Source organism: Manacus candei, unplaced genomic scaffold (assembly GCF_025592945.1).
Source record: "Manacus candei isolate 608988 ecotype Guabito, Panama unplaced genomic scaffold, ASM2559294v1 h1tg000048l, whole genome shotgun sequence".
NCBI lineage: Eukaryota > Metazoa > Chordata > Aves > Passeriformes > Pipridae > Manacus > Manacus candei.
The window spans coordinates 631,977-650,299 of record NW_026138096.1 but is presented as its reverse complement, the minus strand read 5'-3'; the positions used below and the strand labels follow the sequence as shown (position 1 = coordinate 650,299).

The 18,323-nt window shown below is 38.9% G+C and overlaps 1 protein-coding gene across 3 annotated transcripts in view; it reads right to left on the bottom strand.

Annotated features, from left to right (window-relative positions):
* The window catches only part of FBXL5 (F-box and leucine rich repeat protein 5), a 37,690-nt gene that overhangs the window by 17,218 nt on the left and 2,149 nt on the right, over window positions 1-18,323 (bottom strand). The window contains exons 1-5 of one of the 3 annotated variants that reach the window (XM_051798439.1): window positions 18,108-18,281; window positions 5,909-6,124; window positions 4,113-4,208; window positions 3,145-3,328; window positions 817-999 (exon numbers count right to left, since the gene is read on the bottom strand). In XM_051798439.1, the coding sequence (XP_051654399.1) occupies window positions 817-999; window positions 3,145-3,328; window positions 4,113-4,208; window positions 5,909-6,124; window positions 18,108-18,245 (817 nt within the window). In that variant the 5' untranslated portion in view covers window positions 18,246-18,281. Of the gene's footprint in view, window positions 1-816; window positions 1,000-3,144; window positions 3,329-4,112; window positions 4,209-5,908; window positions 6,125-18,107; window positions 18,282-18,323 lie in introns of those variants that run through there. The other 2 variants (XM_051798438.1, XM_051798440.1) reach the window with 2 other exon arrangements.

The window sequence follows — 18,323 nt, the reverse complement described above, 5'->3', positions numbered from 1 at the left end:
ATACAGATATGGCAGCAATTGTGAAGCCTGCAGTGCCATACTCCAGTGATTCTTTAATACTGACATAAATATGGACATAAAGCTACAAATACACTCTGATGACTCATAACTGGCCTCAATGCAATACAGAGTATTTTGTCTATTTGAAAGGGTACTTTTCCAAAGGTCATAACTTCTCAATATGAAATTTTAATTAATAGGAGAATTTCAGGAACAAAAGTTATAAAAAAACACTAAGTCCTTCCTGGAGTAGAATTTATTGAAGTAACATATCTAAAGAATACATAGTAAAAATAACATTCATACAGCTTTAAGTCTGAATATAAAAAGTAAGACTAGATTGTGAGGAAACATCAGAAATCCATTTATTTTAAACTTCCATTCTACAGTTATGTATTCTATTTCTACCTAGTAACCTAATGAAATCATTTTACTGCTAGAGGTGTAACAGCAGTATTTATAACTCAAAACTCCTTAGACTCTTAAACAATTCAGATGTTGTATTAGTGAATATACTTGCTAGCATTCATACAAGCAAACAAACCTCAGCAAAACTAAGCAACAGTTTGTATACAAAATCTACTCATGAGTTACAACTAAGACAACTTCTAGTTTCTAAATTCTACAAGATGGAAGTATGTTTTAGGGATTTTTAACATTTAATCAAGTTTCAGGACACCATCCTTGTCAGAAAGGTACACCCAACATGCTCGGCTGTCAGGCTCGTTGTACGTGACAGCCTATTCTAAAATACTCCTTATAGACTGCAAAATGCTGATAATTGATGAGCTTTCAAAAAAAATAAATTTAACTTACCTCTGGCCCAGCGAACAGGGTAAAGGTGTTTCCAGAGAGATCCAGTTTTAGCCAACTGTGACCATTCAGTGCTTACTTGACTACACTGACATAACTCTTGGGGGTTAAGGTAACTGAAAATGGTCACCATTACTTCAGGAGGGAGATTAGTAATATTTGTGGTGTGCCCTGTTACTTCAGTTTCTGAAATATAGAAAGTGTGTGTTAAGTGATGCACAGCCTCATAGCTTTAAATAAAAGTAGTGGAACTCACATTTTGACTACGACAATCAAAAAAAGAGTGTCTAAAAATTTTTATCAATTGTTCGGTTAAAGATAAGTATCAGTTTAGCTTTAAAGAGTTTTCACTGTAATAACACCTTGAACAGCAACAATAGCTCAATTTTCTGTTTGCCACTTTCTCAACGGGTTCATTTATTCCAACCGAGACCTCCCAAGGGTTCGAAAAAGCCCCGGACAAAAGTAAATTGCTGCTACTCAGCTACAGGGAGATAAAAGCAGTACCTACTATAAGTTAAATGCTTTAAAAACAAAATGCCTTCGGTCACAGATGATACATGTACCTGGTTTGCCACATTCCCAGGAAACAGTACCAGCACATGGAACCTACCAGCTGGGACCACTCCCACTGAAAGCACTCAACCTCTCAACCAGGACACAGACAGAAGTCCATGCTCAACCCTTTGCAGCTGTCTCATATTTTATTTCTGACCACTGTAATTATTACTTCAGTGTAGTAACAGCAGGAGGAACCATTTCCAATAGTTCCCTTATCATCATAGTACAAAGAGAGCTGCAAATTATGTAAAGTAACAAATTCACAGCTTTGGTTACTGAGTTTTTTTGTCATTTTAAGAGATTTTTAATGTTTTGTTTCAGGACAATTTCCTTGAGAAAAAATATTTCTAAAAGAGTTTTCAGGAGTCCTTAGAAATAGCAAGTTTCAAAAATTAACAGTTTTACTTTTAGAGTACCTAAGACTTCAAAATCATCAAATTTCTTTTTGCAAAGAAGCTTCAAAAGAGAGCATAATGTAAACTTTATCCCGCAAAAAGCTATTGCTACTTTGGAAATTAAATACAGTTTCACTTGGTGAATCAATATTTATTTGTACACCTAGTGTGTTGCTGCAGGTAAATTACAGAGAATTTTGCATGAAAATGCAGTTTAAACCTGTACAAGAATGCAAGCTGTGTTATTTTCTTCCCTTTTTAAAAAAATGAATGCAAGAGACATACTCTCCTCTAAAACACAACCTTTGCAGAATTACTACTCTCTCAAAACCACTATTCCAGCTAGACTTAACAGCAAGTAATGCCATAGGGCTACTTCTGTCACATTCATCTGTTAAGACTCAACAGTATTTCACAGAATGGACCATGATCTTTTCTGAAGGCTTCACCTGGAGGGCAGAAAATGACCAGTTGAGTAGTTCACAGAAGTCAAGTTTCATTAAAAAAATCTCATTACAGAGTAATTTTTCACATTTTTTCTAAAGAGAACAGCACATCTTATCAACACCACACACAGTTCATGACAGCTTGCTCTACTTACCAGTCTCACATCTCAGTATTACACTTTTGGTACACTAATTCCCCTTCTTTGGGGCATTAACTCTTCTTTGTTAAGAGCAAAAACTGTAAATATCGACAACTTAGACTGATTCAGCAGTCATTAAACAAGCCTGAAGTGTACTTTGGTAATTATCCATTTACTCTAAGTTTCATCAGAAAAGGTAGTTAGAGATGAATGCAAAATAAATACCCACTTTCAGAACACACATTTCATCTGACCTATTCACACGTTTCACAGATTCATTCCCTTGCATTACTCCAGTTTCTTAATGATTCCTGAGAGGCCCAGGGAAGTTAGGTAATGGAGTTGGGAAGGTGAGTTGTTTTTAATTTGAAATATTGTTACTTGGCTAACAATTCTGCGTTATTAAACCATCAACAGAAAAGCTTACAAAGCTATCCTGAACTCCAGGAATGAAATGCAGGGTCTGCAAATAGAAAATATAATTTCAATGGAAGCGTAAAATTAGAAGCTAATTATAATTTCTGTCTGTTTATTGTACCAAATATTAGTATGGGAGGGAAGGGAGCATAAGAAGGCAGAGAACAGATAAACAGTGAAGTACTATCTACACAACAACCTGCCAAGAAGCCTGTATCAAACAGTAAAGTTCCTGAAGTTTCAAAACTGGTGTGAAGAAATGCCCATATAAGAACTATTCTATGTACCCATACATAACTTTAGCTATGTCATGGGTGTGGTTTTTTTAGATAAAAACTGCAGTTTGAAAATTACTTTAATTAGATGTTTCACCTTGATCTGCCTTCTCGTCCACAGAATACTTGAAGACCTTCTGAAGCTCTTCTGCTTGATTCCACTTACTAAACCCTCTGAATTCTGCAGCCTCTTTCTGTGAGCAGTGCTGTGCAATTACTTTCTTCTTAATATCTTTTAGTTCTTCATAAGTAAAGTATTCCATCAACATTGGCTGAAAAACCTAAAGCAAAGGAAAAAGGGAAAAAAAATATGGTGCTGACAGACATAACATTACACAGACCTAGCAACACAAAATGTCCAACTTCAATTCTCTCAAAGTAAAACATGTCATGCATTAAGTGAAGCTAAGGACAGGACCACGGAAGTTCTGGATTCCAACCCTTTGCTTGCCAACAGATAACTGCACAGTATTAGACAAGCTGTTCATTTGTTTTCCCCACCAGAAAAGGGAAGTGATTAAAGCTGCTCAACCTATGTAACTTACTGAGTACTCACTCGGAAGGCAAAGCAGCAAGGAAGAAAAACATGAGAAAAGACTTCCCTTGGACAGACTTTGGAAGAAGATGCTTCCCAGTTTTTGGATACCCATAAATCATCAGACTGGCAATACTAGTCTGTGTTTCAAATATAGGTCAGAGGCTGTTTGGGAGTGCCAATTTGAGTCATGAAGCACTGGTTTACAGGACCTCTCTTTTTTCAATCAAGTTTTGCTACACATCCCTTTAAATAACTACTTGCTGCAAACAAATCCCAGCCCCAGTGGACTTCTGTTATCAGTTTTTTAAACAATCAGGATTTCATCATGAACTTTCAACACATTCATGGTTTCAGAATGTGTCACTTTCCAGTCAGGGAACTTACAATGACACCATAGTCCTAAATGCAAATTAGCATAGCAACAAAAACAGAGAATTGAAAAAAAAGAACCTCTAAGCCCTTTGTCTCTATTCAGTCATTCCAAATCCCAAAGAAGATCACCAAATCTGAGGAAAATTTTTACCTACCTCCTCTTCCTCTTTCATATGAGGAAGGAAATCCCTGGTAAAGGCTTCCAACCTCTCCTTCAGCTGTTTCGCATAGTTTAGCTGCTCATATTCATTCTGAGAAGAAAGCAAAGATTTAATGATTGTCCAATCTCATCCATTGAAGGACTGAACTGTCAAATAAACTAGTTTCCAAGGAAAGCCCATTATGCCTTCCCCGTGCATGCAGCATGTTTGCTTTATTTCATGTTAAGAATGTGTTTGCTTATGAAGCTGACAGTCCGTACTGGCCCCTTAATAGGCAGAGCAAAGTATTCCCTTCCTGCCTGGTTCCAATTTATTTTGTTAGCATATATGGATTCATTTGTCTAATCCCATTTTTACTTCACAGTAAAGACTGAAATATGCCAATCTCACAGTCTCACACAAAGTTCAAAGTAGTAACTGACTAATTTAAGTATTTGCATAAGAACTATTCTGGGACACATTTTAGGATGAAGTTCCACTTCACCTTTTAACTGAATACATTTTACACTAGTTATTCTAAAATTCTACCTTCCAAACTATAATTGGAATTTATAGTCAGACATGTATAGATATTTACTTTGGAAACTGAAAGAACTCTTAAATAAAGTAACTGATTTTTAAACACTTAAGTTAGACCAACCTCATCTATCAGTTTGTTAGCTTGTTCTCTGTGCCAGTAATAAGAAGCTGGCTCTGAAGTCTGCCCAGTAATTGCAACATATTGAAGTTCCTTGTAACTTTTACAGTAAATGCTGTAAGTTTTTCTTTTCAAACTTCTACAACATCAAGAACCCTGACTATTACAGAGAAAAGCTTAAGTCATCAGTTTAAATTGAACTAATCACACCCTAAAAATAGTTGAATAGTTCACATATAAGAAATCTGATTTTGCACACTTAAGAAGTCAAGTAACTTGCATCCTATTAGAGAAGGCGTAACACAAAGCCAAGCGTTAAATTTCCCTTCTCTTTCCCTTTCCTTCATTTTTTGATTCATTAATGGAAACAAGATAAATCTTAGATGGGAAAATGAAATCAATCAACTGCATATTTAGTATTTACCTTACTGAAAATTCAGACCACACATACTAGAAATGTAAAATGAGATCTTAAATTACTACTGGAGACTACAGTTCTTACAGTACAGGAAGGGGCTGCTGAGCTGGGTATCCCAGGGGAAAGACATGGTAGAATTAAAGTAGGATTCTACTGGAGAAGAGCTTAACTTTCAGTCACTGTCAAAAAAGTCAGCTGGAGAAATAATATTTAGAGGTTTTAGAGGACTGGCACATTAACAGCATTACTGAGCTAGAAATTACTGGAAGGAGTACATGACTCACAGAACAAACAATGCTGCTTTTTTTATAAGTCTGGGAATCATCTCTATTTGTGACAATAATACAACACTATGTACCACAAAAAAAAGGATACTTGGGGTTTCCTAACAAACTAATAAAAAACATTATTTCTATAGCCAGAAATTTTTTTGACCAGTTAGCAGAGCAGTCTTTATATTTGAATTTCCACATTGTCTCTCCAAAACACCTCCAATTATGCAGTGATGGCTATCTGTCACAAAATACATCTCTGAAAAGAGTTTTTACTAGAGATTTAGTAATTGTGATGAATGGCAGAAGAGTTTGTGTTTCAGACTGGGAAGTATCAAGAAACTATAAATGTTTCTTCTTCCTCCTTAGTTTAGTTGTTGAGAACATTAAGAATTGAGGCAAACTAATATGTAATTACAGCATGATTCCCTTAGAGCACAAATCCTTCTCCTAGTCTACTTACCTTCACATTCTTTAACCCTTTCTCAAAGAGGCTAAGCATCTCTGAGAGTTTGTTGTCCGAGTGCACATTGTACACTGTCCGGCTGCGCTGCTGAAGCAAACCAATGATACACTCATTTTCAATCTGCTCATGCATTTTAAACTCCTTGAATGTGGCATAAAGAGACTGCAGCAGAGCCCGAAAATCATTGTTGTTGGAGAAGTTGGTCTTGGAAAGCTGGAAGAAAGAAAAACTCATTAAAAACCAACGAAAATCATGTCAAACTCAAGTTAAATCCTTAGAACAGTTATTAGCTCCAGTGATTTGCTGCTTTCATTACTTATAAAAGCTGAACACCTTCAGTTTTTTACATAAACAGAAGTCAGTAAAATCAAAGTTGTATTTAAGCAACATAAGCCAATCTTGTGAAACACTGAGGTAAACAAATGTAGAAAGATTTCCGGGCAGAAATCAATGCAATTTCCTCAGCCCAGCAGGTTACTGAAAGTCTGAGCCCCTCTCCCAGATCTGCATTTTAGTCTGTACCAAGAAGCCATTAACAAATCCCTGTGTCTACCTTTAGGGATGTATTATCTACAAGGAACATTGAGTCCTACCACCAAATACAAACTACACTAACTGTTGAAAGTTTCCCATGGACCAAAAACCAACAAATCAAGACTGTACAAAGTTCTAGGTAACACAGTAGTGCTATTTTTACATGTCTACAGTCACCATTGGCAGCAATACATTTTCAAACTGCATTTTCCTCTGGTGACTTTAGAAAAACTGGGTTTCTTCCATTCTTACATTTTAATCCATGTCCAGCTTCAAGAATCATAGCCCACAGCAGTATACAAGAGAAAGCATTCTAAAAGTAAAAAGTTTTTAATTTAATTCACAAAACAAGCCACTGGAATAGTCAGCAGTGCCTTAGTTTGGAATCTCAAGGTTTAACAAGAAATGGGCATCTGAGAGATACATGTTCATACACAGTACTTACATCACAAAAAATACAAACTGAGATATGTAAAACTTTTTTTCATTTAAAAAACCCTAAATGTACTTACTCATTGTGACATTGCATTGCCACTTCCTGGCAACCACCAGCAATGCAACTGAAACACACTGGACACCTGCCAAGCTCTTATGCAACTCCAAGTCAGCTGTACATACTGTACATTACATGCTGTACATATGAGCAAAATGACTCGTTATGGAAAAACAAATTTACTTAGCTTCAGAAGAGAAAGAAAATAATGCACAATTAAGAGGGTTTTTTGTTGTTTTTTTTCCCCAATAGACCAACTACTGGCGGGTCAGAAAAAAACTGATGTTTGTAACACGCTGTGTTAGGATTTGAGGCGCACGTTGTTATGCTCATATCACTAACAGGAAAAGATCTTGGCTCCAAAGACATTTCTATCCTATACTAAGCTCAGAGAACACAATACACAGAGCAGTGGTACCAGACAAACTGAAGGCTCGACTTTCCATGCTGAAAAGCAGAAGCCTGAGCAAGCACAGGAGATGGGCACAGAAGCAACTCTCCAGGACAGCCTCCTCACCTCCCACCATTTGTGAATCAGACCTCAATAAAGCAGTGTGTTTTCTCATGTAGCATTTCTTTTGATTAAGGACTGTGTCAAAATAGTTCATTCTACCCATAAGGATCCACAGCACCCCAAAGACCCTTTTCCACCCAAGAATCCCATTTGCTCCCAAATGCTTGGCATTTTGATTGACTTAAAATGTAAACAAGACTGTAGTGGATAACAGGAAGGTTACACAAATCTACTGTATTTTGTGGTTGGCTTTAAAAAAAAGTTAATTCATAAAATTGGTCCTGATAAAAAAATACCTTCTCATCTTCCTGACTCAAAGTCTTTTTAAGACTCAAAATTTTCTGCTGAACCTACCTTATTATCCACAAATCTGAAATAAATTAAGAATCCCTTTGTGCATGCAATTTAAGAACATCTGTTACAAATGTATTGTTATAGAAGTCACTGTAACATGAAACACTTGTATATTCACCTCTGCTACTGAGGCTTCCAGCAGATATCCAATTGATGAGGAACTATGGAGAAGATATTGAAGTTTAATGACTATACTTGAATCAGAAACCATTGTATTAAAAAGGCCAGCCAAAGCTGAGAACTGGCTTTTCAGAGGACAGGTAGCCTAGCAACAAAGTCACTCGGTCAGACCTGTAATTTAATTACCAGGCTGATGAAGTCTTATGATGGGGGACCAAGACTATTAACAGACAGCAGCTGCTCCATTCTGAGATCCACTTTTCACCAGCTCTCCACAAGGAAAACTAGTGCAGGAGTTTAGCAGTGCGAGAAGAAAACCACCACCCCCCGAACTCAGACAGAGAATGGCAAGGGGGTGGAAATGGACTCTACTATGGGTATTTGTTGACTCATCAAAAATATAAAGCCCAGTGCATGGGAGCCCTGAACAGCCTTAAAATACACCACACTAAACCAATGATCAGAGCCACAGGTGTTACAGATACCTGGGAGTTTTTTGGGCTTTTGAAGACATTACATTTAAACAGCTGAACATTACAGCGCTACTTGTTTTATGTTTGGAATGCAAACTGTAATTGAGGAGCAGTACGACAAGAGCAACAGTTCTGGTGACTCCTGAAATTTAAGAATTGTTCATAATCCTAACAGCACGAGCAACTGGCCAAACAACATTCAGCCCTTTGCATTGCAAAGTCTGTTTTAAACACTTCAGAGACCTTTGGCTGATGCAAGAATAGTCTAGAAGTAGCCAGGGGCTTTTAAATTCAGTATTAACTTTTTTATTAAATCCTTAATAAAATAAAATAAATGATGCAACTAAAGCATAGCTACGCTTGAAAACTCTTTGTAGCTCAGACAATCATATGCCAGTTTTAGGTGAGTGTCCAAGTCACTGGACTACAACAGAGCCATTAACATGCTCAAGATGAATGTACAGAGTTGTAGCAAACACACATCTTTCCATACTCTAAGATACTAAATTTTTGTGCTTCAAGAACAAGATACCAATACTGGCAATACTAACAGTAATTGTTATTTATACAGTGTTTCATGTTCACAACACTCAACTGAAAGAAACTCTACATTCAACTCCTGCATCTCCTTTGTGGCTTTAGTGATTTAATTAAAAAAATGAAACTTTCTGTCCAACGGAGACAGAGATATTTCTACACCCACGATGCTGTGAATAAATAGGGAAGCTCAAGACTGCTAATTAAATCACCAAATAAAACCCAGTATTTACTTGGTTTCTGGGAATGTTTTACACATGTGCCAATATGGAAAAATGTCATCTTAGAAGAAGAAAATTTTCCAGTAATGTTAGCTTACAGTGAGTAAACTGAAACAGTTTTTTTCCTAATAACTATGCCAAAAATATATTCAATGAGTGAAAAAGGTTTGCTCCTTCCTTAAAAATATCCAAGCATATTATGAACTGACTGAAGGAGAAATCAGCAAACAGGACTAAAGAAAAAGTAAGCTGCTCTTATCAGACTTGCACAGCAGTAAGCAAAGTCTATAGCGTGTTCTAACTTTCCCAGTATCCCTCTATTCCCAACTACAAGCTGAAAAACAACAAAATTATGAGGAAAAGAACAGGAAAGGGAAAATTGATTTTTCCACTCTCCTCAGAGATTTCACAAATTTAAAATGGAATAACTACTCAAGGTTAAAAAGTTTAACGTGGCTACAAATTCACAAACAGCTTTATTTCAAATGAAGGTTTTCACCACCAGCACCTGCAAATTCTGAACAATCGCTAACGCTAAAAATTCAGTCTGGAATCTAAAAAAAATTGAAAATATTTTTTCTTCCTGATCTTCTTGATCAATTGTTGTTCTTTTTCATGTATCATCACAAGTAACATTTTTGACAGGTCAAATTCCTATATATTCCGCTTTCTATGTGTAACCACATTAAGACTTACACAACCAGTTGATAGTCACTGGATGTGAAATAAAAGACACAATATGTCTGATGATCAACGTAGACTAGATTTCTACCACTAGTTAACTCAGCAGATTTAAAACTAATTTAAAAAACAGTAAAATCTTTTTCATTTTGGAGCCATCAAATCATTTTGGTTAAAAGAAAAAAGATATTAGGATAAATATCAGAAAAAGTTTTTCACTCAGAAGGTGGTTGGGCACTGGAACAGGCTCCCCAGGGAAGTGGTCACAGCACCAAATCTGTCTGAGTTCAAGACGTTTCTGAACAACGCTCTCAGGCACATGTTGTAATTCTTGTGGTGCCTGGGTAGGGCCAAGAGCTGGACTCGATGTTCCTCATGGGTCCCTTCCAATTCAGCATATTTGATGATTCTATTCTATGATTCTATGAAAAAAGTTATTTTTAGAACAGGACCAGGAAAAAAGAAGCAGCATTACTAGTTCAGCTACAACTTTTTCACTCTTACATTTTTAGGTATTATCACTTCACATATGCAACAGCATTAAAAGTCAAAGGACAGAAATCTGGACTCTGCAGAGATATTACCTCAATTTTATGCACAAGAAAATGGAGGAACAAAGACCACAACAAGGTGTGCCTGTGTCAATACCAAGAGCATGTGGTTTCATGTTATACTTAATCTGCTGAAAATTAGTGTGTGGGGGTGGAGGAGGAAACACAGAAGCAGCAGCCCTGCCCCTGCTTCTAGCTGTACATTCCTGCTGCTTTCCTGGAGTGTGTGCTAGCAATCATGCAGCTGCAAGACAAACCCATGTGTTGTACTGATCCAGTAAAATGTTGTGCCTTTTTGCAGATTTATTTTTTTCACCTGGTCAGTGCACTAGTAACACCCAACTATAGGCAATGTCTTTTAGGAATCCACAAGAAGTTCGGTTTACATGGTCCCCAAGGAAGAACTAGGGTGCAGAGATAGCCTAGCAAAGAAGATGACTGTCCCAGTGTCACCTCTCCTTGGCTTACTCTATGTAGAGGTATATGAGGTGAACAGTAAGAAAATTGGCTGCTTCATGCTCCAGCTGTTCATATGTTTGAAGCCTTAAATCAGAGGAGAAATACAGTTTTCTACCCTGGGTGCTTTTCTTGGCTGTGGGTCAACTCAAAATAATAGTAATTAATTAGGCAGGTAGGACTGAATCTGGCAGAACTCAACAAGAAATTCAGAACTTTCAAGTGCCCTTCTGTCCATCGCTGTCTTCCCTATACAATCCTGTCCTCTGTGTAATCTTGTCAGTTGTTTTGCAGCATAACTAAAACCTTGAAATAGCATCTCAAAAAAAACCCCAAAAAACCCAAACCAAAACCAAACAACAAACACTGTATTAACTCAAAGATTCAGGCACACAAAATTATTTTGTTTTTCAAAGAGCATTGGCAACACAGAAGGTAAAATCTTGTACTCTCTCTATTTTGAAAGGCTAAGGTCAAGCTGACAAATGCCAAGCATAAGAGTACAATGGATGTGAAAAACCCTACAGGTATCTCCATTTTTATTTTCCATTTTTTCATTTCCATTTTTATTGGTGTCTTTCACATCAGTATCTTGCACTACATACACGTCAATTTTATCTAATGAATGTCCGTAGATCCATTTTTGAATCATGAAGAGCTTTTCACAAAGAGATATAAATAACAATATGGGACTGACTGCACCAAGATTTTCAGTGATGCAATTGCTGCGAGTGTCAGATCCCCCTGGGGACCACAGGAAAAGCACAACTCAGGAAGCACTGGTAAAATCACCTAAGCCTACTCCACCATGCGGTTTCCACAAGCAGAGGTTTACCAGGGAGGGAGGGACACAGGCTGTTACCAGGTCTGCAGACATAATTTAAAAACATTTAAAAAAAATAATTTAAAAACATTTAAAAAAAATAATTTAAAAACATTTAAAAAAATAATTTAAAAACATTTAAAAAAAATAATTTAAAAACATTTAAAAAAATAATTAAAGAAAAATCTAGTAAGGATATGAACTACAAGGGCCTTGAATGAAAGCATGATGAACACCTGCAATGATGCTGTTAGTTAGCTGTGTCACATCATTCTAGATGCCGTAGAAGACTTCTTTCCTGTCTTATATCCTCAAGGCTACGGGTTCCCAGAAAGACCTGGTCTTCTGTCCTTCTGTCAGGGCATACCTGAAGTCCCATGAGTGAAATAACAGCAGTCTCAAGGCTCCTCCCCACTCTCCCACTGCACAAACACACAAACTACAACCACAGTAAAAATGCCTTTGTCCCTCTGCACCAGTCTCACTGCAATTTCCTAACACAATCAAAAGGAGGGCACTGGAAAAATTCCCCTCTCCAGCTTAATTCATCTTGGCACTAACTGCAAAAGCAAGAAGCCAAGTCTCTCAAGAATTACAACTTACACTATTTAATCAGTTAAAGTATATTCTAGGATAGCTGCATAAAACCTGTACTAAGACTGATACACACTAATTACAGTGTCTGGATTTTTACATGAAATCAGTTTCTTTTTTTTTTTTTTGTGCCACAGAATATGAGACAATAAATCATTGTTGCTTAAAGCAGAGAAGGGCAAAGGTGGGTTGTTACTGCTCTCCAGAACAGGCTGGGAGAGAGGACAAAAGATCAGAGTGATACCCAAAAGGTGAAAAGAAAACTTTTTTCCTACAATTCAAGGGCAAAATAGCTGATAGGTAAATACTGGGAAATAAAACTGCTACTATGTCTGGCATAAGAAAATACCCTCAGGTTCTTCTTAGGAAGGCAAAAAAGATACAAAAGGGAAGCATCTGACAGGTAAGACAAAATAGGTGTTTTGTTACATTGAAGAAATTATGAGGTTTGAGGTGGCAACAAGAACTAAAAGCGTCCTGATAAACGGAGTGAAATCGCCCTGTAGGTTTGAAGAGCTTCACTTAAACTCCAAACAAGTTTTACCACTGTTATCCCCCATTTCAGACCTCCTCTGACACTTTAGTTAAAATGCATTTATTTTAAAATGTAGATATTTAAAACGCATTGCCACTTCCAGATTCATCTTCAAAATATTCTTCTTCATAAAAAAAATAGTTCAAAGCTGTCACTTCCCAATAGTCATGACAAAAATTTACTGAACTATTCAGCATCCAGAAGCTAAGATGGAAAGATAACTGGTAGAGTCTCTGATGAAACAGAGACATGGACAATAAATTGCTCACCTATTTCTGGATGCCAATGAGGAGGTTTAATTTCCTTCCATCGAGGAAGGAATTTTCTTCCGTCTTCTGTCTGCAATGATAGCATAGCCTACAGTTTACAGACTTACTGGGACTAATCATCCAAAGTAGGTGTTTGTTCATTCTCAACATAGGTGAAGGAAGGTGCTCAATGCTATGGGAATAACCAAATACTATGAATTTCTAAATCAACATACACCCATTTGAAGCAACAGTGGAAAAGGAATAGCAGTGTACTCAAATACTGAAGAGGGATTTCAAAAGGAGAATGAAAGCTTTACCAGCATTTGTTGATTATAAACAGAGACACACTTATCTTCTCAGAACAGGCATTTTCTGTTCTCAAGGGCATCAGGGGAAAAAATTTCACTTTGAAATAGTCATAAAGTTGAGAATTTATCTAGTTTTTCAGATTTCAGTCCCCCTGGCTGCCACAAAAAGTCTGATCATAACGTGGTCATATAATGCCCTGCCCAATGCTTTATAATGCCAACTCAATTCAGGAGTATTTTCACTCCTAAACAGTTCATCGTTATTACAGATGATATAAAAACATCACAAATTTAACACAGGAAAACAATCCATTCTCTTCAGCGGAAGCCAAAGTTTGCAAGGAAGAGAAACAACCAAGATTAAAGAGAATGGCAAGTTATGAAAAGAAACTTTTTAGGTATATGGAAGTTTTGAAAAGAATCCTACAAAAACAAACAAACAAACAAACAAAAAAAATCCCCACAACCAAAAACCAAAAAACCACTAAGAACTTGTCAATGCAGGTAAATTCAACAGAACAGAATTTAGACTTCAAGTTAGGACAGAGGAAACAGATTATAAGAGAAGGGATACTTTATGTCAACTATTTAACAAGAAAGGCAGATGACAATAGCAAAATTCAACGTCTTCTTTGCTCAAGTCTTCGTAAGAAAATTAATTAGGAAAAATATTTAGGGTAATTAATTTTTAACAAAGAGTCAGAAGTGTAGGCTAGCAAAGAAAAATACTAGTTAAATATTTATATAAGTTCAATGTATTCAAGTCAGCAGAATATGACAAAATTGAACCAATTTCCTGGAAGAACTAGCCAAAGTAATTACTGAATCATGAGAAATAACTGCAGAGATCTTTTGTAGAAAATTAAGATCACAGAAGACTGAAGTCAGGCAAACAGAAGAAGGACCTTAGATGCTTTTGATCAAACACACAAAGGTTTCACAATAAAGCTGAACTATTAAGGCAGCTGTTTACTCCTGTAGTGGTTAGTCCTGTTCCCTCCTCCCATACTGCCAGCCTGGTTCTGGAGCTTGTCTGACCTCTTAGTGAGCCAGTTTTACTGAATCATCTTTCGCTTCAGTTCCCTAGATGAACTAGCTGCTCATCAAGGGGCTGGCGAAGCACAAAGGATATCATCAACAATTAACCCTTCCAGCAGCAGCAGCCAGTTGTTACCTCCTCTCAGTCACAGTATGAAGTCTCACCCTAGTTTTGAGAGGCAGAGAGAAGGATGTGAGAACAAGCCATCAAACATCACTAACTGCATTATAGGATTTAGAGTGCAACCATTTTTCCTAATGCAGCCTAAACTTGCTGGGTAATTATATAACACAAAGATTTGAAAACATTCTTTGGCTGCAGTAACTCCACAAGAGAGCAGGAAGTTTGAAATCCCTAACAGCAAGACCAGGTGTCTTGTCTCTGGGAAAGGCCCAGCCAAAATTTAATCGCTGTCTGTATCTAGACCAGAGTCTGCTACTTCAGTAGTCCTGATCTTGAAGCTATTAGAAGTAACAATCAGCCAGCACGGATTTGTTTAGAAAAAAGAATCTGATTTCCTTTTGATAAGATAAGTAAACTACTTAAAAGGAAGATGATACAGATCACAATTTCTCCATGATTTTTGATAGTTTTGCCTTACAGAAAACTAATACAGGCTGCAGGAAATGGCAGGGTAGCTCAAGCACTTGCAAACAGTGCTCTCAAGCCACAGCTACCAGCCAAACCACAGTGGGATTTTCAATATATGATCAGTCGAAACCTGTGCTGCCTCACGATGGATACGACACTTTCAGCCACAGCTGGGAAAGCAGGAAAGCTGGTAATACACAAGTGGTACATTCTCGAGTGTGGGAAACACAAAATCATAATGCGACAACAGAAACTGCCTCTACTGGACATCAACATGCTGACTTGGACGAGTGCATACTTGTACAGGATAGGAGTCTAATGACAAATATGAAAGGAAATTTGAGTATCAGTCTTCAGAGAAATATGGGACTATAGACAAGCACAAAGTGAGTATGCTGCTGTTAAAAAAAGACTGCAGAATAACAAATCTGCTCTACTCAAAACCAGCGTTGTCCCGTTTTGCACAACAGATTTCAGGAAAACACAGACATAATTAAGCTGAGGTTTCACAGTAGCTTAAGTCAATCTAGTTGCTGGCTGTCACAGTCCCCCCTCTGCCTCACGCTGGCTTCAGTAGTGACCTGACCAGTGCTTGCTGGTAGCACTACATCAACACAAAAACTAGCCTGCTTCAGAAAAAAAATGTTTTCTGCCAGCTTAGAGCCTTTGTGAGTCACTTCAAGTGCTGATGGGAGCCAGAGAGGCAGGCAGTCGTAATAGCAGCAGTCAGATAGCTTGAACTGTTAGAGAATGGCAGCTTAGTCCTGACAAAAGCAACAAGTACGCTGGGGTACAGAAAGCATGACCCATGTGATGAAGTAGAATGAATCAGTTTGCTCGGGACAGAGAACACATAACCAAGATGGAGGACAGGCTACAACTGCAAATCGGCACAAGATTGTTCTGAAAACGAAGAACGGTTCACTACAGACAGGAAAACAGAATCTGCTCTATTTGTAGCAAAGATGACGTCAGGCATTAGGACAAGCTTTTTAGCTATAAAGACTGCCTGCTGTAGCACTCCACTGCCTACAGGGGAGACACCCTCTAAGCACTTAAAGAATCTTCTTATCATCAGAATAGGAGATAAATTTGATAACATCGTGGATTTCCTTAATAAGCAGACTTTTAGTTACTCTTATTATCCAAGTCCAGGGCACTGTGTACAACACAGGTAAAAACCACCATTTAAGAATGCAGCAAAGGTACAGTGAGATATCTGACAGCAACAGCTAACAAAGTAGGATAACTTTCCTAACACATCAAACATTTTAAATGTCCAGTTTACTGTTCTGTCTCGCATAAAGTCCTGGAAGAACAAAATAAACCTTGTCTCTCTGCCCCAAAGGATTATTTAAATGCCTACACACTTCATCCATCAGTAACATCAAAACTCTTGCCCTGAAAAGCAGAGCATGGATGCATCCATTTCAACCTCACTAACATTTGGTGGAATTTAGCAAATACAGACGCTAACAGACAGCAACTACACAGTGTACAGGTAAAATGGAATTCACAAAATTAAAGAATCCTCAAGGTCAAACTAAAGTTATAAAGAGCACGGCTTTAGAGATTATAAATGCCATGCAAGCAGAACTACAGTCTTACCTAATTACAGCATCTCGATCACACAAGTAGGAAAGTTTTCCTGGAAGTTTTTCTAGTACAAGGCTAGCATTACTCTAAGATAAAAGTCACAGGCGAGGCACAGAGCTCAAGTTCTGAAAAAGGGTTAAAGGATGCAACAATGAATGCTTTAAGAAAAAAGTGCTTTTCATTCACTTCTTCAAAGGAAAAAGGGAGCAAGCAAATTCCTGTATAAAAACTGCAAAAAATCAAATATGATGATCATTACAAACTGGATAGTTTAGATCAAAAATTTTTAGGAAAAACAATCATTCCCGCCCAGGCAATTTTATCAGTTGTGGTAAATTTGGTCAAAACTTTGTGGAAGGCTCAATAAAAGTAAAAAAATACGTCTACAGGAACAAACCCCAAATGACAACAGTATCTGGAGGTTTAAACAACATCTGTTCGGTTACCACCAACAGTATGCTGATGTGGTTACTGGGGGTCACGGCAGAGGAAGAGCCCCAGGTGCTTGATTCCCTTCAAGTAAAATCCACTCTGTTAAGACATCATAAGTTTTCCTGCCGCCACGGCTTGAAGTTAACTGCAAATGCACCCACAGATAAAAGGCAAAGTGAAACTACACAAGGTCTCACGTTCTCCTCTCCCTAGACCCTCTGCTCTGCCCATTCAGTAAGCTAACCTAGCCAAAAAACAGCTCATGTTTTCTTTACCCGATCAGCAAATGGAACGGGCTCACACGAAAGGGCCTGCTGTGACCAGACCACTACAAGGTGGCATGTGGAAATCGGGAAGGAAGCATGAACTCCCCCATCCTGCTGGCAGCAGTAAGCTATTATACTGTCTCTCAAGTAACTTCACCCTTCTTTTAAACTTGTGTTAGCCAATCTGGTTCTCCCAACAGCTATTTAAGCCCAAAGACGGGAGGCACTAGTTCTTTCAGTAGGAGTGCTGGCTGTGAAGTATTTGCCCAAAACCCTCCCACCGCACTCAAAGCTGCTGCAGGGAAGTTTGCCTTTCAGGTGACACACCAGTCTTGGTTACTAACTACCCTGACGCCAGAACAAAAATTATTTTTTGTCTACGGGCAAAACTGCATATATTTAAAATAAAAGAACGCACCTAGGGTACCTCTAAACCACTCGCCAGTTAAACGCTGTGCATAAAATCGCAAGCACAGACCGTGAGCGGGCAGCATGCACAGTGTCCTGCCTGGCAGGACTGACTGACAAACACCGCCGGGTCTGCCTGCTCAGAGAGCGCCAGGACGGCGGGGCGGCTCAGCCGGTGCCCGGCGCTGGAGGGCGGGACACCCGGCCCTCGGAGCAGCCGGGCAGGGCAGCAAGGGGAGCCCCGGCCCGGCGCGGCACCGCGGCGAAGCGGCACCCGCAGCCCCGGGAGTGGCCGGACAGCGCCCGGTACGAGTTGCCAAAGGGGCCGGGGAGCTGACAGCTGCGCACTCCCCGAGCCTGCCCTCCCGCCCTCCCTCCCGCCCTGGGGCAGCGTGGTGAGGGCTGGTGCCGTGCGCTACCTTGTCGCAGTAGAGCCCCACGAGCTGCTTCATGCGCCAGTGCGGGGCGGAGAACACGTCCACCTCCTCGGGGAAGGGAGCCATGTTCTCCCCATGGAGCCGCGCCGCGGGCGGCGGCGCGAGCGGCGGCGCGAGCATCCACACCGCGCCTGCGCCCGCCCCGCGTGACCGCGGCCGCCGGTGCCGCGCTTGCGCCGCTGGCCCCGCCCCTGCCCC